The 25,636-nt window shown below is 42.1% G+C and overlaps 1 protein-coding gene across 1 annotated transcript in view; it reads left to right on the top strand.

Annotated features, from left to right (window-relative positions):
• The window catches only part of fras1 (Fraser extracellular matrix complex subunit 1), a 607,084-nt gene that overhangs the window by 494,502 nt on the left and 86,946 nt on the right, over positions 1-25,636 (top strand). Inside the window, exons 44-47 of the mRNA XM_055161976.1 lie at positions 498-651; positions 3,722-3,985; positions 14,236-14,412; positions 17,737-17,856. Of these exons, the coding sequence (XP_055017951.1) occupies positions 498-651; positions 3,722-3,985; positions 14,236-14,412; positions 17,737-17,856 (715 nt within the window). The remainder of the gene's footprint in view (positions 1-497; positions 652-3,721; positions 3,986-14,235; positions 14,413-17,736; positions 17,857-25,636) is intronic.

Genomic DNA, 25,636 nt, shown 5'->3' on the forward strand with positions numbered 1-25,636 from the left:
GTGGCCTGCGTATCGAGATATGTATCGTATCGTGGCCTGCGTATCGAGATATGTATCGTATCGTGGCCTGCGTATCGAGATATGTATCGTATCGTGGCCTGCGTATCGAGATATGTATCGTATCGTGGCCTGCGTATCGAGATATCGTATGTATCGTATCGTGGCCTGCGTATCATATGTATCGTATCGTGGCCTGCGTATCGAGATATGTATCGTATCGTGACTGCGTATCGAGATATGTATCGTATCGTGGCCTGCGTATCGAGATATGTATCGTATCGTGGCCTGCGTATCGAGATAGTATCGTATCGTGGCCTGCGTATCGAGATATGCATCGTATCGTGGCCTGCGTATCAAGATATGTATCGTATCGTGGCCTGCGTATCGAGATATGATCGTATCGTATGCGTATCGATATGTATCGTATCGTGGCCTGCGTATCGAGGTATGTATCGTATCGGCAACTTCTCAGTGATACCCAGCCCTGTTCTCTCCAGACTAAAGCCGCCCTGGAGCCGGTGGTGTCCGTGAGCAGCATCCACGTGGAGGAAAACTCGGGCGTGGTCATCACAAACTCCTCCCTGAGCGTGAAGGACAGAGACACGCCGGAGAACGAGATCATCTTCACCATCATACGCAAGCCCTCCTACGGTAAACACACACACACACACACACACACACACACACACACACACACACACACACACTGCCAATCAAACGCTAGAATTATGATTTTAAAATGACCCGACCGCAAATAAAACGCAAAAAGCTTAAAGGGCTCGTATTACGCTATTTTCTGATTATTTTCCTCGTCACAAACAGACCTGGAGTTGTGTTTTTTTTTTTGTTTCATTCACACGTTCAACGCACAAACCCGACACATTCAGGCCGAGTTGAAAATCAGTCTCAACGCTCTGAAAACACTGTTCCACCTTGTGATGTCACGTGGTAATACAGAAAGTGCTCCACTATGTTCAGTGTTGGGAAGGTGACTTTTAAAATGTAATCCCCTACAGATTACAGATTACATATCCCAAAATGTAGTTTGTAACGTAATCTATTAAATAATTATAGTGAGTAATGTAATCTGATTACTTTGGATTACTTGATATTGTCTTGCTTTTTAAAACTACATGAATGTAGCGACCACATCCTGAAAATTCATATTTGTTCTCTTCAAATTGGCCCTGGTTTAGTCCTGGTTTAGTCCTGGTTTAGACCTGGTTTAGTCCTGGTTTAGTCCTGGTTTAGACCTGGTTTAGACCTGGTTTAGTCCTGGTTTAGACCTGGTTTAATTCTGGTTTAGTCCTGGTTTAGACCTGGTTTAGTCCTGGTTTAAGTCCTGGTTTAGACCTGGTTTTAGTCCTGGTTTAGTCCTGGTTTAGACCTGGTTTAGACCTGGTTTAGTCCTGGTTTAGACCTGGTTTAGACCTGGTTTAGACCTGGTTTAGTCCTGGTTTAGTCCTGGTTTAGTCCTGGTTTAGACCTGGTTTTATCCTGGTTTAGTCCTGGTTTAGACCTGGTTTAGTCCTGGTTTAGTCCTGGTTTAGACCTGGTTTAGACCTGGTTTAGACCTGGTTTAGACCTGGTTTAGTCCTGGTTTAGGTCCTGGTTTAGACCTGGTTTAGTCCTGGTTTTAGTCCTGGTTTAGACCTGGTTTAGTCCTGGTTTAGTCCTGGTTTAGTCCTGGTTTAGACCTGGTTTAGACCTGGTTTAGTCCTGGTTTACCTGGTTAGTCCTGGTTTAGTCCTGGTTTAAGTCCTGGTTTAGTCCTGTTTAGTTTTAGTCCTGGTTTAGTCCTGGTTTAGACCTGGTTTAGTCCTGGTTTAGTCCTGGTTTAGTCCTGGTTTAGTCCTGGTTTAGTCCTGGTTTAGTCCTGGTTTAGTCCTGGTTTATTCCAAAATGTGAAAACAGGAAAATCCTTCTGTTTAATCCATTTATTTCAACAAAGTAACTGTAATCCAATTACCACTCACTGAAACAGTAACTGTAACTGAATACAGTTACTCATCATTTGTACTCTGATTACATTACTCCAGTACATGTAATCTGTTACTCCCAACACTGAGTATGTTTTTAAACTCCACACACCTTCACTAGAATCATTTGGATCATTTCAGCTCTGGAAATTCCAAACTCTACTGAAATAAATAAAGATAAAAGGAGCTGTTGACTGGAAATTTACCACTTCGTGACATCACAAGGTGGAACAGAGCACTTTGAGCTTTGGAGATGTAGGTAAACTAATAATAAAGAGTTACTCAAACACGTGTGAATGAAACAAAACACAACTTCAGGTCTGTTTATTCGAGGAGGTAACAACAAAGCTTCACAATAAAACCATTTCATCACAAAACTTTGCCAACTCTACTTTTAATTTCATGGTTTTTATGTCCCAAAATGATCCTTTCTGAACTCAATTAACTTATGTGTCTGTGTGTGTGTGCAGAAGGTATTAGCTTAATGTGATTTAAAGAAGAAATAATACAACAAAAACATCTATTTGTAGCTTTGTATCTTCTAAAAGTGTGGTTGTTAATGCAGCCTGTTCATGCTGTCAACACTTGACCAAGATGTTTTCAAGTCAATTAATAAAGTTCTTAAAAATTAAAATAAAAGAATTATAAAGAAAAACTTTTAGATTAACCCTTAAGGCGCCAAAGGTTTTTTCCTAGTCATAGTCTTAGTCCTGGTTTAGTCCTGGTTTAGTCCTGGTTTAGTCCTGGTTTAGTTTTGGTTTAGTCCTACTTTCATCCTGGTTTTGTCCTGGTTCAGTCCTCGTTTAGTCCTATTTTGATCCTGGTTTAGTTCTTGTTTAGTCCTGGTTTAGTCCTGGTTTAGTTTAGGTTTAGTCCTACTTTCGATCCTGGTTTAGTTCTGGTTCAGTCCTCGTTTAGTCCTATTTTGATCCTGGTTTAGTCCTGGTTTAGTCCTGGTTTAGTCCTGGTTTAGTCCTGGTTTAGTCCTGGTTTAGTCCTGGTTTAGTTTTGGTTTAGTCCTACTTTCAATCCTGGTTTAGTTCTGGTTCAGTCCTCGTTTAGTCCTATTTTGATCCTGGTTTAGTCCTGGTTCAGTCCTGGTTTAGTCCTATTTTGATCCTAGTTTAGTTTAGTCCTGGTTCAGTCCTGGTTTAGTTTTGGTTTAGTCCTACTTTCAATCCTGGTTTAGTTCTGGTTCAGTCCTCGTTTAGTCCTATTTCGATCCTGGTTTTAATCCTGGTTTAGTCCTGGTTCAGTCCTGGTTTAGACCTGGTTTAGACCTGATTTAGTCCTGGTTTAGTCCTGTTTTCATCCTGGTTTAGTCCTGGTTTAGCCCTGGTTTAGTCCTGGTTTAGTCCTGGTTTATTTCCTGGTTTAGCCCTGGTTTAGTCCTGGTTTAGTCCTGGTTTAGTCCTGGTTTAGCCCTGGTTTAGTCCTGGTTTAGTCCTGGTTTAGTCCTGGTTTAGTCCTGGTTTAGTCCTGGTTTAGTCCTGGTTTAGTCCTGGTTTAGCCCTGGTTTTGTCCTAGTTTGATCCTGGTTTATACCTGGTTTAGTCCTATTTTAATCCTGGTTCAGACCTGGTTTATCTTGACTGAACTTTGACACTGTGTTTGGCGTAATCGTCCGTTTTCTTCATCGTGGCGTTTTGTCGTCTTCAGTCGCCGTTGGCTCCTCGTTGGTTCATGTTTTACTGAAGCTCTTTGTGACACACTTCTGTTTCTGTTCTGTCCGTTTGCTCCAGGGAAACTGCGCAGGCGTCAGTTCTACTCCCAGCCTCTAGAGAGCGGTAAAGTTCTGTCTCAGGGCTCCACCTTCACGTACCAGGACGTGCTGGACCGGCTGCTGGTGTACACGCCCGACTCGACCAGCGGGGGCGCCGACGAGCTGGGCTTCACGCTCACAGACGGAGTCCACACGCACACGGGACGACTCCACTTCACCATGGAGGTCCTGCGCAGCGAGGGGCCCCGGATGACCGTCAACAGAGGACTGCAGCTGCCCGCAGGTGAGGGGGCGGGGACAGGTGAGGGGGCGGGGACAGGTGAGGGGGCGGGGACAGGTGAGGGGGCGGGGACAGGTGAGGGGCGGGACAGGTGAGGGGGGACAGGTGGTAGGTGAGGGGGTTTGACGGGTCAGTCGGTGGGGACAGGTGAGAGGCAGGTGAGAGGCAGGTGAGGAGGTGGGACAGGTGAGAGGCAGGTGAGGAGGTGGGACAGGTGAGAGGCAAGTGAGAAGGTGGGACAGGTGAGAGGGAGGTGAGGGACAGGTGAGGAGGTGGGACAGGTGAGGGAAGGTGAGGGACAGGTGAGGAGGTGGGACAGGTGAGAGACAGGTGAGGGACAGGTGAGGAGGTGGGACAGGTGAGGGGAAGGTGAGGAGGTGGGACAGGTGAGAGGCAGGTGAGGAGGTGGGACAGGTGAGAGATGGGACAGGTGAGAGGACAGGTGAGAAGGTGGGACAGGTGAGAGACAGGTGAGAGCAGGTGAGTGGGACAGGTGAGAGGACAGGTGAGGAGGTGGGACAGGTGAGGGGAAGGTGAGGGACAGGTGAGGAGGTGGGACAGGTGAGAGACAGGTGAGAGGCAGGTGAGGAGGTGGGACAGGTGAGGGGAAGGTGAGGGACAGGTGAGGAGGTGGGACAGGTGAGGGGAAGGTGAGGGACAGGTGAGGAGGTGGGACAGGTGAGAGGCAGGTGAGAAGGTGGGACAGGTGAGGGACAGGTGAGAGGCAGGTGAGGAGGTGGGACAGGTGAGGAAGGTGAGGAGGAGGCAGGTGAGAGGTGGGACAGGTGAGAGGCAGGTGAGAGGCAGGTGAGGAGGTGGGACAGGTGAGGAGATGGGACAGGTGAGGAGGTGGGACAGGTGAGGCAGGTGGAGGTGACAGGTGAGGACAGGTGAGAGGCGGTGAGGACAGGTGGGACAGGTGAGAGACAGGTGAGAGGCAGGTGAGGAGGTGGGACAGGTGAGGGGAAGGTGAGGAGGACAGGTGAGGAGGTGGGACAGGTGAGAGGCAGGTGAGGAGGTGGGAGGTGAGGAGAGGTGGGACAGGTGAGAGGCAGTGAGAGGTGGGACAGGTGAGAGACAGGTGAGGCAGGTGAGGGAAGGTGAGGGACAGGTGAGGAGGTGGGACAGGTGAGGGGAAGGTGAGGGACAGGTGAGGAGGTGGGACAGGTGAGGGGAAGGTGAGGAAGGTGAAGAGGTGGGACAGGTGAGGAGGAGGTGAGAGCAGGTGAGGAGGTGGGACAGGTGGAGCAGGTGAGGAGGTGGGACAGGTGAGGGGCAGGAGAGAGGCAGGAGAGGGGGTTCGGCAGGTGAGAAGGAGGGGCAGGTGAGGGGGTTTGACGATGGAGAGGGACAGGGGAGGGGTGGGGTAGGTGAAGCGGTGGGACAGGTGACGGGCCAGGGCAGGTGAGGGTGTGGGACAGGTGAGGGGCAGAGGATAGGGCTCGGCAGGTGAGGGGGCTGGGCCAGAGGAGGGCGGTGTCTGGTCTGGACTTGGGACAGGTGAAGGTGCAGGGCAGGTGAGGAGGCGGGGAAAGGTGTCGTGGGCGTGGCCAGGTGTTGCATTTTTGCTCTGGATCTTCTGAATTTCTTCATCACATTTTTAAACATTTGATTTGATTTGATTGTGTTTTATTATAAGAATAACTTTCAGTATTCATTTCCTGAACTTTAAATCACTTCCAACACAAAAAAAATCCAATTCCGTCGTCCAAACTCCCTCCCTCTGCTCCATTAAAACAACCCAGAGATGCATTCACTGACCACACAATAAATCTGGACCTCGATTAGAATTGGATCAGTTATATTACATGACATTAATCACAGCTCGACGACTCTGAGGCGCAGATCTCATGTTTTTATAATGACTTTTGCTTTGAACCGTCCTTCACTTTTACCTCACACACGAGCCGCACGAGGGAGTTAAAGAAGATAAAGAACTGCACAATAAAACCCGAGACGTTTCACAGGTGAATCTTAAAGTCCCGAGGGCGACGGTAGTTTAGTTGGCAGAGCGGTTGGCGGTACAATTCCAGCTTCCGATAGATCAGTGCTTCTCAGTTATTTTCCGTTATGCCTCCCCAGGGAGAAGAAAACATTTCGCGTCCCTTCCCCGCTCCACAAAACACGGACAAATCACACCCTCGCCTTCAGTCGCCGACGTACGAGAGCAAACGTTTTATCTCCCGGCTCCACTGCGTGCGTATTTCACCCTACTTCGTTTACCCCGTGTGACTGTGACACAGAGGTGGAGCCGTAATTTGGTCTGAGCCCGCGCTGGGTCCAGACGCTCCACGCCGCGCACGTTACAGACTTCACACAGGTGGGAGGAGCTCGTCCATATTGAGGAAGCAAATGCAGAAGTGAAAATAATTTTTGGGCCAATGAGCACAGGCCACTGAAAACATCATGACGTCATCTTGGGTTCACCTTCAGATTTTATTATACTGTATTTTTCGGACTATAAGACACACTTAAAATCCTTTAATTTTCTCAAAAATCGACAGTGCGCCTTATGTATTAATTCTGGTTGAGTTTATTGACATCGTACAGATTTTATGTGGTACACGGCACTCAAAAATCTGTCAAAATGTTTTCGTACGACTTTGGTAAACTACGAAGACGCACCGCTGGATGGATTGTCGGAGCTTTACGGCTGCTGTAGTCAGGAGCCTCGCAGAGTCCGACAGAAGTCGACCGCATAAAGAGCGAGCTGTTTTTTTCAGCGCTTATAGTTTATGCAATTGAAACATGTGGTTTTAAGTTTCATTTCATGTTAAACGTAAACAAATGTGCTCAAAGCTGCATTAAACACATTATTACTCAATGTATATTTGAGTCGTTCTCGTAGGAAATAAAAAACAAACTTAAATGATCCACCCACATTCACATTTAGATCTGCTGGTGCAGGTTTGGCTCGCACGCTTATACCAAAAATAGTAACAAAGCCCTACGCACGTGTAAAATTGCAACTTTCAGACACATAATTTTTAGAATGCCTTAAAAGTGAACGAGGGCGGCGCGTAGATTTCAGAAAATACGATCCACCTCATAACGACCTGTTTGTTACGCTGCCTTGTATGATGTTAACACAGCTCGATGGTTTACTGATGCAGCGTTCACAAAGAGGGATGATTGTTGCGATATTTGGCATGTTTTCACTCAAAAAACTCAAGCGTCTTATCAGCGTGATTGGGGTGATGCCTTTAAGCGACGCCATAATTTATGCTTCACGCTGCCCGCTGCCAACATTTGTGGACACAGTAAACACACAGTTCTTTCCTCGTTTCCCACCGTAGTCACAGTGAAGCCTGAAGGTGACAGTAGTTCAGTTGGTAGAGTGTTTTTGGAGGTAGAGTCTTGTCCTTAGGCCCTGGTTTCACTGCTCGCGTATTTTGCCCTACACACGCGTTAAATTGCAACTTTTGGATTTCAGAAAACAGGATCCACCTCATGACTGTCCGCTCCTGTGTCCTCCTCGTCTTTAACGGTGATGTTCGTGTTATAGTTCGGCAGTATCAGCTCATCTGCTGTTTGTTACGCCGCCTTATATGACGCTAAAAGAGCTTGATGGTTTGCTGAAGCAGCGTTCACAAAGTGGGATGATTGTTGGCGATATTCAGCATGTTTTCACTCAAAAAACTCAAGCTTCTTATCAGCGTGATTGGGGTGTGATGCCTTTAAGCGACGTCGTTATTTATTTGGCTTCATGCTGCCCGCTGCCAACATGTTTAGACACAGTAAACGCACAGTTCTTTCCCCATTTCCCGCCGTAGTCACAGTGAAGCTGAAGGTGACAGTAGTTCAGTTGGTAGAGTGTTTTTGGCGGTAGAGTCTTGTACTTAGGCCCTGGCTCCACTGCTCACGTATTTTGCCCGACGCACACCTAAAATTGCAGGTTTTGGATTTCAGAAAACAGGATCCACCTCCTGACTGTCCGCTCCTGTGTCCTCCTCATCTTTAACGGTGATGTTCGTGTTATAGTTTGGCAGTATCATCTTCCTCTGCTATTTGTTACACTGCCTTAAATGACGCTAAAAGAACTCGCTGGTTTACTGAAGCAGCGTTCACAAAGTGAGATGATTATTGCAATATTCAACATGTTTTCACTCAAAAAACTCAAGCGTCTTATCAGTGTGATTGGGGTGTACCATTTTTAAGCGACATCGTTATTTATTTGGCTTCATGCTGCCCGCTGCCAACATTTTTAGACACAGTAAACACACCGGTCTTTCCTCATTTCCCACCGTAGTCACAGTGAACGCTTTACATACTTTTTCTGCACTTCATTTAACACTTTAGTGCTAATACTTCCTGCACACACTCAACTACTGCAGTGGATGTGCAATTACACTTTATTCTAGTGCGGCAATTTAAAAAAAGTAGACGAATGCTGTTGTTGTGGCCTTGGGCAAGACACTTAATCCACCGTATACAATAAAAACAGAAATAGAAATAATCATACGGTTTTGGCAATTGACCAAATTCATGTGTTGCCAAAACCTTGTTAGAAATGCATCTGCTCAGTTCTTTTTATATACATTTAGCCTACATAGTGGACATTAAAACTAGCCTCTGGGCAGCGTGGATCTATAATAAAAACTGGATAAGGATTACGACTAGTGGCCGCTCCAGGGAGCTTTGACCTGGAACGAATTCTTCCCTTAAGAGCAATGTATTTTTTGGGAATTCAAACTGCTCGTGTTCGACTGATGGGGCATCCACAACTTTCACGAAGGTCGGATTTTGTAGAGATTCTTTTCTGTTTTCATAAGATTAACTTTTTAACATTTTTAAATCCTTAAAGCGTCAAAAAATTTGTTTTAGTCCAGTTCACATGGGATTATTATGACCTGTGGACCTTTGGTGATTTGTAATAATCGTAGAGGATTCCTGAGATCCTAGTTTCGTGTGAATGCGCCATGTCTGTAATTTGTAAAGTGAAAATTCTACTGCAAATTACCTGCTATAAAAAAAACACAGATGTCCGGTGATAAAACTAGTCCCGTGTGAATCTGCATCTCAGTGTTTGTTGTTGTTGTATTTGCACACCTTTTCTATCTCTGTCCAGCTTGAATAATGGAGGCTGCGGTAGAAATTTTGATTAGCAGTTTTAGGGGCAAATTATAATACAGCCCCATACATGGAAACCGATCTGCAGAAACGGCAAGAGATCCAAGAAGAGGGCCAGTTCTCGCAGGATGTTGTCCTGGATTAGGAATGGTCGTAATGTCAGTAAAATAAAGTAATTTACGAACTTTGCTTATCCCCTGTGAATGAGCTGTAAGTAACACAGAGGTGGGGCGGTAATTTGCAAATGACCAGACGTCCTCGACCTGTCCTGTGTGAACAAGCCTCACTCTGAGCCTGCACTAGGTCAAACTGATCCACGCCGTGCAAGTTACAGACGTCACGCGGGTGGGAGGAGCTTGTCCGTATTGACGAAGCAAATGCGGAAATGGAAATTATTTTTGGGCCCATAAACCAATGAGCACAGACCACTGAAAACAACACGATCTTGGGTTCAGCTTCAGATTTTATTATACCGTATTTTTCAGACTATAAGACACACATAAAATCCTTAAATTTTCTCAAAAAACGACAGTGCTCCTTATGTATTAATTCTGGTTGAGTTTACTGACCTCAAACCGATTTTATGTGGTACACGGCGCTCAAAAATCTGCCAAAATGTTTTAGTATGACTTTGGTAAACTACGAAGCTGCACCGCTTGATGGATTGTCGGAGCGTTATGGTCACCGTAGTCAGGAGCCTTGTGGAGTCGTGTCCTTTACTCCGACAGAAGATGAACCGCATCAGCGCACAAGGACGATCTGTTTTTTCCGGCTTATAGTTTATGCAAATGAGCCATGTGGTTTTTAATTTTGTTTCTGTAAAACGTAAACAAATGTGCACAAAGCTGCATTAAACACACTATTAGTCATTGTATATTTGAGTCGTCCTCGTAGGAAATAAAAAAATAAAAAAACTTAAATTATTCGCACACATTCACATTCATAAAGCACATTCACCAAGACAGAGAGACGACGCCGGGTGAATTACGCCTCGACCTGCTGATGGATCGTGGACGCCTGGACTAAAGGATCAGTCTCAAGTAGAGCTGGGTGTCATTAAGAAGTTGCCGATATGATACATACCTCGATACATAGGCCATGATATGAAACATATCTCGATACAGCGCACTTTCGATTGGCTACGATATATTTCAAATCAATTCCATGCAGTTCAATAAAAAATAAAGGCTAAATCCTGGCTGTGATACTAAAAGTCTTTGTTAAACCACTTCTTGTGTAAAGTTCATATGAAACACAAACATTTTAATCCTCAAAACAGTGAAAATGTCAAATGTGTCGCATAAACAAGTTTCCTTCAACTAAACAAGCAACAAAACTTTAGCTGTAACAAAATAATTTTGTCAAATATACCAAAAAATACTCTTGGCGATATATCAATACAGCAACTCACGATATGGATACCGTATCATCACATTAAACGATACAATATTTCGATATTTTTGCCCTGTTTGTTTCACTTAAAGGTTGTATGGAGGATTTATTTTTATTTTTTTGTTTCAAGTTGTCAGTGATAGATTATAGATGCAGTCGCCTTGTAATTATGATGACCAAAAAAAAGAGAATAAAAATTCATCAACTCTGGACGTGGTGGGGCTAAACATTTGCCAATAGATAACGACACTGCCTCGTTATCTGTGAGCTGACAGGCTGTCAATCAATCTCCCTACGTTTCTAGTGTAACTGACTTGTCTGCGCCGCCGTTACGTGGTTTACGTACGACTGTCACACAGTCCACAGACGCAAGACGCACAGACGCTGTTTACTCCACCAACGCAACAGTTCTTAGCGGCTTTTTTTTACCTATATCTTCCTCGCAGTTTGCACAAAGTTTGTTGCGATGGCGACAAGAATCCAGGAGCAGTTCGCCGCAAAAGAAAGTCAGTTTTTGAGGTCGATGAAAGAAGAAGACAAGGGGAAAAGCAGCGAAGCCAAACTAAGGTGATTCTTGGAGATTCATTCCAGCGATGGCGCGACTGAAGCAGACGAAGGGTCTAAAGACTGAAGCACTGGTCCACAAATTACTCCTGGACAGGAAACTTCTGCTTATTATGAAAACGTACTTTATTTCCAAGAGCTACACAAACGTTTTTCAGGACACGAAAGCGATATCCTATGTCTGAAAACGTCATTTTCAAGGCAAAGAAAGAGTCCGCGCACCGCTCCCCTCTCCTCTCCTCTCTCCTCTCCTCTCTCTGCTCCGTTCTTCTCCCTGCTCCTCACTTCTCGTCCGCAAACGAAATGTCCGCGCACCCGCTCCCCCCGCTCCTCACTTCTCCGTCTTGTCTAACCAACACTGTAGTTAGTTGTTTACAAGTCATGTGCAGTTCACCGGCTGTAAACAAACCTGTTTCTGGCATAAGGAGGAGGAGGGAGGAGGCGTTTCTACGTAGGAGCTGTGGGGGGGGGGGTGTTTTCACGCATGCGCAACATTTGAAAAAGGACAAACAGTCGCTGGATTTCTCCTTCCTTGGAAAATCCTCTATACAACCTTTAATGTGCCTTAAAATCTGGTGAGACTTATGTATGCAAATAGATGAGAGAATTCAACATTACTGATATTACGCCTTACGCCACCAATAACTCGACACCATAATCATACTTTGGCAAGGTGGGTGAAGTGTCTTGCCCAAGGACACTGCTGGAGATAAGCTGGAACCATCAGCTGTACCACGTCCTTAAACCACCGTTGCTCCCCAAAAACGCTGAACCGTGCTCCCTGCAGCTGAGACTAAAGCACGTTACTCTTGTCCTCGTAATATTTGTATTGTATTAAGTTAATGAGTGTGTGCGTTGGCGCCGTGTGCATCACCTCTGCTCTCAAACGATCAAACTTTTTAATTATAAAAGTGCAGGAAACAAGAGCAGCGCCGCTTGTTACATCTTAGTTTATAAATTGGAAACCGCCTGGAGAATGAACGGTCGTGGTTCATGTGGGACCGAGCAGCTGCTTCTGTTTGCTGTTTTTGCATTGTCAACATCAATCTGAGGCCCAAACAAAACACCAAATACACTTTACACAGCAGAATGTGAATAAATACAAATGCCGGCTCCACGAGAAAGAGATTTGACCCTCTGAGGCTCCCGGGAGAAAAAAGCTGCACGAGTTTAAAAAGACTTAAAAGTGCGTCGTCTAACTTTTCTGCTGGAAGGTTCGTCGAGCGCTTCTCTCCAAGGAGATGTGAGTGCCGTGTCTGGAATGTTTCACAGTTTGGCCGTTAAACCTTTTTTTTTTTATCTTCATTGAGACTAAACCGGATCAAGTTACAGGTCAGATCTGTGGAGAGGCGATCCCGGTCGCAGTCAGAATGCCTGTTTTTCGAGGTATTTTGGAGCTCTTAAACTAGCCTGATTCATGAGTCGGTTTGACTTTGTAGAAACCGTGTGACCTCGCAGCATTAGGATTCGTTCGCTCGACGGTAGGCGGGTACTTTTTTTTATTTAACCAGTCGCTGCTGTTTGGTCGTGACGTATGTAATGCTCCAAATCCCGTAGGAAGAAGGACAATAACGTCTTTTCCCCTTGATAAAATTCACCAAACATTCTCTTTGTTTCGGCTTTAAATCCTCGATCTCGGGAACTGGGAAGCTGATTGGCCGATGGACGGTCTACAACTTCTGGAGTTCTTACAAACCGTCTAGTGCACAGGTGTCAAACATAAGGCCCGGGGGCCAGATCCGGCCCTCCAAGACCTTTAATGTGGCCCTTGGGTGATTTTCTACTAAAATATTTTAATTATATTTTCTACTAAAATATTGGTAATTTTCTGCGGGGCTGAGCATAGCAGCATCTCCAGCGTCTCTGTACGTGGCCCCTCCCACCAGAGCAGCACAAATGAAGAATTGTCTCTTTCCAAAAACTCTTAAAGGACGATCGTTTTGACTGTTGACCGTGACACCCTCATCAGAAAAATGTCCAAACATGAGAAAAGTGGAGCCGAGTGTCCAGGATTTTCCCAGAAAAATTTACTTATTCCTGTTTGCATACAAGTTATTGTTAAAACATTGTGTTGAAATTGAATTTTTCTTCAAGATTCAGGTTGTTCATAATCTTATAATATTATAATAAGAAAAGAGTTTCATCAATTAAAAAAAGATTTCTGTAAATAGATTTGCGTTTCTCTGCACAAATATTTGAAGTTATTGTTATTTTTTGGGGTTTATATGACATGAGTTTTCTGATTCGGCCCCTTTGGGATCAAAGTCGGTTGGATACGGCCCCCTGAACAAAATGAGTTTGACACCCCTGGTCTCAGTGTATTCTGATTCCTGATCTAAGTATCTGGAAAATAAAACCAAAAATAAGAAAACGAAAAAAACAACTGTTTTCTTCATTATTTGTCTCCAAAACCAAAATGGTTTTCAAACAGATAACGATTCGTTTTTTCAGTTGTCGATTTTGTGGTTAAATGAAAAATGGAAAAAACAGATAACGGACTGAACCAAAACTAAACCGTTTTCAATCCTGGTCTGGTCCCGGTCTGAGTCCCGGTCTGGTCCCGTTCTGGTCCCGTTCTCAGTCCCGGTCTGGTCCCGTTCTCAGTCCCGGTCTGGTCCCGGTCTTGGTCCCGGTCTGGTCCCGTTCTCAGTCCTGGTCTTGGTCCCGTTCTCAGTCCCGGTCTGGTCCCGTTCTCAGTCCTGGTCTGGTCCCGTTCTCAGTCCCGGTCTGGTCCCGTTCTCAGTCCTGGTCTTGGTCCCGTTCTCAGTCCCGGTCTGGTCCCGTTCTCAGTCCCGGTCTGGTCCCGGTCTGGTCCCGGTCTGGTCCCGGTCTTGGTCCCGGTTTGGTTCCGGTCTGGTCCCAGACCTGTTTTAGTCCTGGTTCAGTCCGTTATCCATTTTTTCCATAAAACTGAAAAAATGAATCATTATCTGTTTTTTCATTTTGGTTTTGGAGACAAATAATGAAGAAAACTGTTGTTTTTTCGTTTTCTGATTTTTTATTTTATTTTGAAAAATGAATGAATGATACATGGATTTAGGAGGTTAAAGCCAGACTGTGAAACATTCCAGACTAAGCATCTCCAACATCTCCATGAAGAAAAGTGTTTCCAGGGCCGATAAATCATGACCATAATCCTTTTCCACTACATCTTTTTTGACAGTGTTCTCGTAGTTTTGACCCCGTGAGGCTTCTGTAGTCTGAGTTTCCTTCCTCTGTGTTCGCAGGCACGTCTTCTAAAATCACGGAGCAGAACTTGAAGGGCACGGATATCGATTCGGACGACGTGAAGCTGAGGTACGTCCTGACCAAAGAGCCGGCCGGCGGGAGACTTCTGCTGAACCAGGAAAAGCTCTCTGTGAAGGGGCCCGTCAACGGATTCACCCAGGAACAAGTCAACAAAGGTAAAGACGGCTGACAAACGGCCGGGAAGGACTAAAGATGTTTTATTTCAAATCAAAATAATGCTCACAAAAGGGCTGCTCGATGATGGAAAAAATCATTATCACGATTATTTTGGTCAATATTGAAATCACGATTATTCAAATGATTATTTTTTAGTAACACTTATGCATTTATTCAGAATTTCTCTCTCTCTAATTTACGCAAAACTTTTTTATTTTTTATTATTATTATGTTTATTTATTTTCGGACAGTAATACATAGAACATAAATTAAAAAACAAATAATAAAAAAAGACAAAAACGTAAATACATAGATATAACACAAAAAGTAACTATTTCTATTCTATAATAACAGGCAAAATAAATGTTACGCAGAATTTTCCTTGTGTCCGAAAAAGGAGTGGGAGGAAGTAAATACTTATTTAACCCCACCCCTTTTTTCTACAGTCCCAAATTAACGAAGAACAAATACAGACTTCTCATTTCCTGTACATTATAAGCAATAATTGCACAGTACCTCCATTGCATTACAATCTAACAGACAACAACAAATATATGTATATTATGTACACAGATATAGTACACATCATATACACAGATATAATATATACATACCTACATACACATCACATACCCATGCATACCTCTATATATATATATATATACATATATACACCCATATACATACACATACATATACATGCACACATATACCCTAAGCACTCATTCTTCCGCACAGTATTTTGAAATCATTAATTTTTTTAAATTGAAAATAAATTCACGCTACAAATCTGACCGTTAGAGCAGTTTTGCGACGTATTAAACATAAAATGAATAAAACTAACTTTGAATATGAAATAAGTCATACAAAAACATAAATGTATCCAAAATAAACTAATTATCCAACTGTTTTACAATCTCTGTATTTAAAAAATAAAATAAATACACTTATTTATATAAAGAATATCCCAAAATAAAGTTTGTTAAGCTTTAAATTGTTTCAACTCGATTATAATAGACTGAATGAACAGAGGAAGTTTATATAGATCAGACATGTCAAACTTGGCCGTGATATAATTGTATTTTTCCCCAACAGATCATATCAAACATGTATTAAAGCTGCCCACTGCTATAAGCTATAGAGACATAATTTATTTAATATTTATTTATTTAATATTATCTATTTAATATTTTGTTATTATTTTATATTCTGCTTGTTCTGACACAATGTTTAAGCACAACTATTATTAAACATTTATTTTAATTAGAAATAACGCTCGAGCTCGATCCTTCGTGGAGTTATGACCAAAAACACATATTTGACCTTGGTGACCTTGACCGGTTTCAACCTGTAACATCCAGTGCAGCCCGGTTATGTGTGTGCCAACTTGTGTGACGACTGGGTGAATATTTTAGGCCGCAGATGGTTCAGAAATTGCAGAAATTGCCTAAATCCTTTATAATGGTGTGACTTTTCAATTGACCCGTGTGACCTCAAATGACCTTGGATCCTCACCAAACTTTTCTCCTTTAAGTTTTGTTCTTTCTTCTCTTGATCGTTGTGGATAAATTGTTCATGTTAGACTGAGTGCGTTTACATGCACATCAATAACCCGGTTATTAGCCATATCCCGGTTCTGTCAGTGTTCGTGTTACTGTGTTTACATGCGCACTGAGAAACCGGGACACTCATATCCGCGTGTACATGATCAAATGGAGTATCCCGGTTTCTTGACATAATCTTACAAATGCGCAGGCGCAAAAATTAACTTAAATCAATTTCATAAACCAGGAAAAATACAAACCGTGAGCTCCTTTAGCATAAGAAGCTAAGGAGCTACGAGATCTCCCACAATCCACTGTGCAGATTCTTCATTAAAATCTTCTGCATAAATAAACTCAACTTTACAACATATAAACCATAAACACTATAGACACATCAGCCCGTTTGATCAGATAATTCAGCTGTGATCACATTTGTTTACGTTTTACAGAAACGAAACTTAAGACCGTTTGGCTAATTAGCATAAACTGTTAGCGGCGATAAAAACAACTCGCTCCTTGCGCCGCTGATGCGATCAGTTTCTTTTGGACTAAATGACACGACTCTGTGGATTATGTGTGTTATTTCTGTGACAGAAGAGGTGCTGATGATGGTAAGTGTGTTCTGTGCGTATAGAGTATAGGAGATAGTTCATGTTTTTAGCTTTTCAGCGTCACACGAGTGCAGGTCGTACGAGTGCAGATTGTACGTGTGCAGATTGTTCGTGTGCAGGTTTAGCGCAGCTCTTAATTTTACGTCATTTCACTCGTTTGGTCACTTTATTTATGTTGGTCAATTTATTTATGTCGCTACTGTTGTGGTGAAAGGCTGGAAAGTGTCTTTTGGACGCATGCGACTCAACTTTATGTTGCAGTAACCGGGATACTGCGTTTACATGCCACAAGTAACCCGGTTACTAACGGAATAAACCAGCTACAGTAACCTGGTTTCTAATAACCGGGTTACTGAAACCGGGTTACTGCGTTTACATGCACCATCAAGAAACAGGGATATTCAAAAAACCCGATCATAACCGGGTTATTGATGTGCATGTAAACACACTCAATGTTTCTCCATTGTGGAGTTTGTTGGTTGAAGATTTGGTGACGGGGCAGATTTATGAAGCTGCTGGAGAAAACGACACACATTTACACACACATTTACACACACATTTACACACACAATTTGACACAGAAAAACATTAACAGGAAGTTACATTTACCCGACATCGCGACAGTTTCGGCCGTTGTGAAAAAGATCTGTTCCTATTTCATTTGATTCTGATTATTAGGTCATTAATACTTGTAATTTATCACCATTACCATCCATTTTTCTTTTCTTTTGATATTCATTTTATATGGAGAAAAAAACCTAACAAAAAACCCTAAAACTCTGACAAAATTACTAACATTTCCGTGAAGACGAGCAACTGACGGACTGTCCATCACGAAGTTACTCAGTTCACCTTTAAGTTCGAGTTAGTTTGACCTGTTCCTTTCTGAAATATTCACCTTGGCGGGCTTTAGTGGCATGTTTCTTATCTGTGCGAGCGCTTTTTTGGATTTGGAGAGTTGGAGAGGTCTGCTGCACAACGGAGCCAAGTTTGTGTCAGTGTGGCCCAGAGCGAGTGTGACGGAGCGCTGACTGAACACTGCGCTAATGTAATGTAGGAGCGTGGAAAGTGCTCTGTAAATCTGAGCCGCTGCTGCTGCCGCTGTTATTATTTTTCTTCTTCTCTCGCTCTTTAATCTCTCTAATACTTTGGGCTCGTGTGTTCTCAGGCCTGGTGCAGTTCAGCCACGAGAAGTCGGAGAAAGGAGGGAGTCTGTCCTTCAAGTTCAACCTGGTGGATCCCGAAGGCAACAAGCTCATCGACCAGTCCTTCTACATCAGCGTTCTGGGTATGTTTTTTTTGTATCATGTTACTCTTAAGAACTGTAATATCCATATTTTTTAAGGCAAGGCAAGGCAAGTTTATTTGTACAGCACAATTCGTACACAAAGTAATTCAAAGTGCTTTACAGAATAAGAAATACATTAAAATCATAATAAAAACAAATCAAAACATAAATAATCATGAAGATTAAAATTAAAAAAGAGAGACATAAATTGGAGAGAAGAGTGCGGAATGAAAACCTTTCAGTTATTTGCACAGTTAAACAGAAATGTTTAGAGTCTGGATTTAAACAGCGTCACAGAAGAGTCTGTCTCACATGTTCAGACTGTTCCAGGTTTTAGCTGCATGAACCTGAAACTCTGACTCCCCTTGTTTAGTCGTGACTCTGGGCACCAGCAGGAGTTGGTCCCTGAGCTCCTCAGAGTGTGAGATGTTCATATGACACTAACATGTCACAGATGGACTTTGGTGCTCGGCCATGGAGACACTTGTACAAACAGAGCTGCTTTAAAGTCTCTGAGCCACAGGAGCCAGAGCAGAGACCTGAGCACAGGACTTATGTGCTCGTACTTCCTAGTTCGAGTAAGGACCCGAGCTGCAGCGTTCTGGATGTTCTGGATGTTCTGGATGTTCTGGATGTTCTGCAGCGTCTCACAGCTCGTTTGGAGAGACCAGTGAGCAGAACATTAACATACATTATGTATTACACGAGATGTGTGAAGAATCCCTCAGTCGTCCAGGTCGAGTTCACCGCAAGGAGAAAATTCAGTTTGTCGACTGGACAAAAGTTAGTTTGGTTGAAGACGTTTCTCAGCTCATCCAGGCTTTTTCTTCAGTTCTGGTCAGACTTTGGTGGACACTTCCTTATATCTGCAGGGAGGAGCTAACTACACTGAAACTACTCTGAAACTAACACACACTTGTTTACAGTTTGTGTTTGTTAGTTGGGCCTGTTGACCTGTACAGGGTGTTGGGTCTAATTAACAGAACAATTCATGGACATAATGGAGCTTCCACACCTCTGGACCTGACCTGATACACCTGTTGTTCTCTTGTTTGTTTTGATTTAGGTTTGAGGATGGAGTTGTAAATAGGAGATAGACGGTGTCTGAGTCTCCAGTTCTGTTTAGAGAAGGATTCTTTCTCTTAAACAAAATGTCTTCTTTCACTCTCCTCTCAAACCAGTTCTTTTCTCTGGCTAAAATCTGTACCTCGCTGTCCTCAAATGAGTGGCCCGTGGCTTTTAAGTGGAGATTTACAACAGACTGAGGTCCTGTGTTGTTCTCTCGTCTGTACTGGTTCATCCTCTTGTGAAGTAGCTGTTTAGTTTCTCCAATGTAGCGTTCACTTCAGTCTTCACTGCTCTGAATGGAGGAGACCACATTGTTTTGTTCGTGGCTCGGTGTTTTGTCCTTGAGGTCGACCAGTTTCTGTCTTAGAGTGTTCGTCAGTTTGAAATAGACCGGGATCTCATGTTGTCTGAAAAATCCTCTGTAGTTTTTTTGGTGTTTTTGAAAAACTACTGAGGATTTTCAGACAACATAAGTAGTTATTTAGCTCCTCCTTGCAGACAGACAGGCTTTTTAATGTGTTGTGGCTTTTTAATGTGTTGTGGCTTTTTAATGTGTTGTGGCTTTTTAATGTGTTGTGGCTTTTTAATGTGTTGTGGCTTTTTAATGTGTTGTGGCTTTTTAATGTGTTGAGGCTTTTAATGTGTTGTGGCTTTTTAATGTGTGTGGCTTTTAATGTGTTGTGGCTTTTTAATGCGTTGTGCTTTTTAATGTGTTGTGGCTTTTTAATGTGTTGTGGCTTTTTAATGTGTTGTGGCTTTTTAATGTGTTGTGGCTTTTTGGTGTGTTGTGGCTTTTTAATGCGTTGTGGCTTTTTGGTGTGTTGTGGCTTTTTAATGTGTTGTAGCGCTCGCGTTTGTGTTGTGGCGTTTGCATTTGTTGCGGCGTTTGCGTTAAAATAAAGTCCCGCGGTCATTTCCGTTGCGGCTTTTTTTGGTGTGTTGTGGCTTTTTGTCGTGTCGTCGCATTTGTATTTGTCGCGGCGTTTGCGTTTGTTGTGACCCCTCTCGGCTTCCGTACTTAACACTTAACACACTCAACAGGTCACACAGTAAAGCTTCGAACTTATCCGTGTTTTCTATTTTGATAAATAGTGGTTTTAAATGTACTTTAAAGCTGCAGTACGTCACTTTTTAGACATAAAATAGACTATGTTGACAGAGAAAGACACTTTCCAAGATCCTCCATTCTCCAAACGACCTCTGCTCTTTTCACTCTGGTTCATTCACAAAAATTTAAAATGAAATGGTGTCGTAGGAGCTTGAAGCATAAAGGGAGGTTAAGATTAAAAATGTGCGTCTTTGTTCTTTGTTTTGAAGCGCTTTGAGTCTAGAAGGTGACCATTTAGCGTTTGAAAATAAGCGATTAAAGATTGTTCAAACATGCACAAATCCCTCCAAACACAACTGCAGAGGGTCGGCCAGCGGTGAGAGGAAACAATTATCACGTGGATAAAAGCTCTCGAAAGTCCAATTTGCAGAATAGGTCAGTTTTAATAGGAACCCACCCAGGCTTTCTTGTTTTTACTAATTACAAGTCCCTCAAATCTTATTTTTAGTGACACATGCTTCAGTTTTGACACGGGAAGAGTCAAAATATGAATTAGATGAATATCACAAGTTAAATAAAATTGATAAATTCCAGTAATTGCATCTTGAAAATAAATGATTAAAGATGACTCAGACATGCACAAATCACTCCAAATACAACTTCGGGTGAGTTAATGGTGACAAGAAACAATTATAACAGTTAAAAGTTTTGAGTCTGTCAATTTTTTAATAAGAATTCCTCCTAGACTTTTTTTTTTTCTTACTAATTAGTCCCTAAATCTCATTTTTAGTGACACATGCTTCAGTTTTGACATGGGAAGAGTCAGAAATATGAATTAGATGAATATCACAGATTAAGAAAATAAAATTGGAGATTGACAGATAAATTGGAGCAATGACATCTTGAAGTGATTAAAGTTGACTCAAAAATGCACAAATCACTGCAGATACAATTTCAGGTGAGTTAATGGTGACAAGAAACAATTATAACACAGTTAAAAGTTTTGAGTCAGTCAATTTTTTAATAAGAATTCCTCCTAGACTTTTTTTTTTCTTACTAATTAGTCCCTAAATCTCATTTTTAGTGACACATGCTTCAGTTTTCGACATGGGAAGAGTCGGAAATATGAATTCTACATAATGACATTTTGAAGTGATTAAAAATGACTCAAAAATGCACAAATTATTCCAAATACAACTTCAGGTGAGTAAACAGTGAGAGGAAACAATTATAACACGGTTAAAAGCTTTGAGTCCATCAATTTTTTAATAAGAATTTCACCTAACTTTTTTTTTTCTTACTAATTAGTCCCTAAATCTTATTTTTAGTGACACACGCTTCAGTTTTGACATGGGAAGAGTCAAAATATGAATCCTAAACATATCACAGATTAAATAAAATTGATAAATTGCAGAGAGAAAGATAAATTGGAGTAATTACATCTTGAAAATAAGTGATTAAAGTTGACTCAGAGATGCACAAATCACTTCAAATACAACTTCAGGTGAGTAAATGATGAGAGGAAACAATTATCGCACGGTTAAAAGCTTTGAGTCAGAATTTAGCAGAAGAGGTCAGTTTTACTAGGAATTTTTCTTACTAATTAGTCCCTAAATCTCATTTTTAGTGACACATGCTTCAGTTTTGACATGGGAAGTGTCAGAAATATGAATTAGATGAATATCACAGATTAAATTAAATTGATAAATTGGAGTAATTACACCTTGAAAATAAGCGATTAAAGTTGACTCAAAAATGCACAAATTATTCCAAATACAACTTCAGGTGAGTAAACAGTGAGAGGAAACAATTATAACACAGTTAAAAGCTTTGAGTCAGTCAATTTTTTAATAAGAATTCCTCCTAGACTTTTTTTTTTCTTACTAATTAGTCCCTAAATCTCATTTTTAGTGACACAGGCTTAATTAGATGAATATCACAGATTAAGAAAATAAAAACTGGAGATTGATAGATAAATTGGAGTAATAACATCTTGAAGTGATTAAAGTTGACTCAAAATGCACAAATCACTGCAGATACAACTTCAGGTGAGTGAACAGTGACAAGAAACAATTATAACACGGTTAAAAGCTTTGAGTCCATCAATTTTTTAATAAGAATTTTCGCCTAACCTTTTTTTTTTTCTTACTAATTAGTCCCTAAATCTCATTTTTAGTGACACAGGCTTCAGTTTTGACATGGGAAGTGTCAGAAATATGAATTAGATGAATATCACAGATTAAATTAAATTGATAAATTGGAGTAATTACACCTTGAAAATAAGCGATTAAAGTTGACTCAAACATGCACAAATCACTTCAGCTTTGACATGAGACGTGTCAAAATATGAATCCTACACATACCACAGATTAAGAAAATAAAAATTGGAGATTGATAGATAAATTAGAGCAATGACATCTTGAAGTGATTAAAGTTGACTCAAAAATGCACAAATTATTCCAAGTACAACTTCAGGTGAGTAAACGGTGAGAGGAAACAATTATAACACGGTTTAAAGCTTTGAGTCCATCAATTTTTTAATAAGAATTTCGCCTAAACTTTTTTTTTCCTAGTCAGTCTCGAAATCTCATTTTTAGTGACACGTGCTTCAGCTTTGACATGGGAAGTGTCAGAAATATGACTCCTACACATATCACAGATTAAATAAAACTGCAGAGAGATGGATACGTTGGAGTAATTACATCTTGAAAATAATCTTTTAATGGTTACTCAAACATGCACAAATCATTCCAAATACAACTTCAGGTGAGTAGATGCTGAGTGGAAATAATTATAACACAGTTAAAACCTCTGAGTCAGTCAATTTTGCAGAATAGGTCAGTTTTACTAGGAATTCTGCCAAGTTTTTTTTTTTTTTCTTACTAATTAGTCCCTAAATCAAATTTTTCGTGACATATGCTTCAGCTTTGACATGGAAAGTGTCAGAAATAATTTACTGTCTGTCGGCCCCGAGACACCAGCTCTGAGTCTGACTCTGAAGACGTCTGATTCTCCACAGCGCACGGCTCATAAAATACACATTTCACTCAGAACACGGCGAACATTAGTATACTGAAGATTTTACTAAAGATCTTGCCTCGTTTTTATTTATTTTGATTAATTTTGGTGTTTGAAGTTGATCATTTTACTTCCGGCAGAAGACGTGATGTAGAGTTAAAGGTTGTATAGAGGATTTTCCAAGGAAGGAGAAATCCAGCGACTGTTTGTCCTTTTTCAAATGTTGCGCATGTGTGAAACCACCTCCCCTCCCCCACAGCTCCTACGTAGAAACACCTCCTCCCTCCTCCTCCTTACGCCAGAAACAGGTTTGTTTACAGCCGGTGCTGCACATGACTTGTAAACAACTAACTACAGTGTTGGTTAGACAAGACGGAGAAGTGAGGAGCGGGGGGGGGGTGTGCGGACATTTCGTTCGGGACGAGAAGTGAGGAGCAGGGAGCAGAGAGAGAGGAGGAGAGAGGAGAGGGGAGGGGGTGCGTGGAGATTCCGTGCCCGGAGAAGTGAGGAGCAGGAGGAAGAGTGGATCGGGCAGCGGGGACAGGAGCAGGAAAGGGGAGCAGAGAAGGTTGCGCGGAGATTCAGTGCGAATGAACTAGCTACAACACGCAGCAGCAAGCGGACTCTTTCTTTGCCTTGAAAATTACGTTTTCAGACATAGGATATCACTTTCGTGTCCTGAAAAACGTTTGTCCAACTCTTGGAAATAAAGTACGTTTTCATAATAAGCAGAAGTTTCCTGTCCAGGAGTAATTTGTGGACCAGTGGTTCAGTCTTTAGACCCTTCGTCTGCTTCAGTCGCGCCATCGCTGGAATGAATCTTCAAGAATCACCTTAGTTTGGCTTCGCTGCTTTTCCCCTTGTCTTCTTCTTTCAGCGACCTCAAAAACGGACTTTCTTTTGCGGCGAACTGCTCCTGGATTCTTGTCGCCATCGCAACAAACTTTGTGCGAACTGCGAGGAAGATATAGGTTAAAAAAAAGCCGCTAAGAACTGTTGCGTTGGTGGAGTAAACAGCGTCTGTGCGTCTTGCGTCTGTGGACTGTGTGACAGTCGTACGTAAACCACGTACCGGCGGCGCAGGCAAGTCAGTTACACTAGAAACGTAGGGAGTTTGATTGACAGCCTGTCAGCTCACAGATAACGAGGCAGTGTCGTTATCTATTGGCAAATGTTTAGCCCCACCACGTCCAGAGTTGATGAATTTTTATTCTCTTTTTTTTGGTCATCATAATTACAAGGCGACTGCATCTATAATCTATCATTGACAACTTGAAACAAAAAAAAAATCCTCCATACAACCTTTAATGCTGTAGCTGTTACCTAGCAACTATAAAGCTCTAACAAGGGCCATAACCTGCATAAAATTCACAATAAAGTACAACATATTTGTTTTATTAGGACTTTAAAGAATACAGATTGAGTTTACGTCTGATGTATAGTTACAATCTGTGACACCGAACATTATCTATTTTTTAAAAGAAATTTAAACTCTCTATATTATGTCCATTTAATCTAATGTACAGACAGATAAATGTCCTAATATGTGACGCTGCATCAGGATTCATCTGCACCGCCAGGCCTGTCCCAACACTCCTGTTCAGTCCTGGTTCAGTCCTGTTTTAGTCCTGGTTTAGTCCTGTTTTAGTCCTGTTTTAGTCCTGTTTTAGTCCTGGTTTAGTCCTGTTTTAGTCCTGGTTTAGTCCTGTTTTAGTCCTGGTTTAGACCTGGTTTAGTCCTAGTTTAGACCTAGTTTAGACCTAGTTTAGACCTGGTTTAGTCCTAGTTTAGACCTGGTTTAGTCCTGGTTTACTCCTATTTCAGTCCTGGTTCAGTCCTGTTTTAGTCCTGGTTTAGTCCTGTTTTAGTCCTGGTTTAGTCCTGGTTTAGACCTGGTTTAGTCCTAGTTTAGACCTGGTTCAGTCCTGATTTAGTCCTGGTTTATCCTGGTTTAGTCCTGGTTTAGTCCTAGTTTAGTCCTGGTTTAGTCCTAGTTTAGACCTGGTTTAGTCCTGGTTCTGGTTTAGTCCTGGTTTAGTCCTGGTTTAGTCCTGACCTGGTTTAGTCCTGGTTTCCTGTTTAGTCCTGGTTTAGTCCTAGTTTAGTCCTAGTTAGTCCTGGTTAGTTTAGTCCTGGTTTAGTCCTGGTTTAGTCCTGGTTTCCTGGTTTAGTCCTGGTTTAGTCCTGGTTTAGTCCTGGTTTAGTCCTGGTTCAGTCCTGGTTTTAGTCCTGTTTAGTCCTGGTTAGTCCTGGTTTAGTCCTGGTTTAGACCTGGTTTAGTCCTGGTTTCAGTCCTGGTTTATTTAGTCCTGGTTTAGTCCTGTTTAGTCCTGGTTTAGTCCTGGTTTAGTCCTTTCCTGGTTTAGTCCTGGTTCAGTCCTGATTTAGTCCTGGTTTAGTCCTGGTTTAGTCCTGGTTTAGTCCTGGTTTAGTCCTGGTTCAGTCCTGATTTAGTCCTGGTTTAGTCCTTTACAAATATTTATTTTATGCTAAACTACAGACAAATCCGCACACGAATATTTCCGAACGTTTTCTAACTCCAGAAGTTTTTTCAGTGTCTCTTAACACCAACACAGAGGGTTTAGTCCTGGTCTCAGTCTGGTCTCAGTCCTGGTTCAGTCCTGGTTAGTCCTGTCACCCCACAGT

The sequence above is a fragment of the Boleophthalmus pectinirostris genome, unplaced genomic scaffold (assembly GCF_026225935.1).
Source record: "Boleophthalmus pectinirostris isolate CB_2022bp ecotype Guang Dong unplaced genomic scaffold, ASM2622593v1 HiC_scaffold_4, whole genome shotgun sequence".
In the NCBI taxonomy this organism is placed as follows: domain Eukaryota; kingdom Metazoa; phylum Chordata; class Actinopteri; order Gobiiformes; family Gobiidae; genus Boleophthalmus; species Boleophthalmus pectinirostris.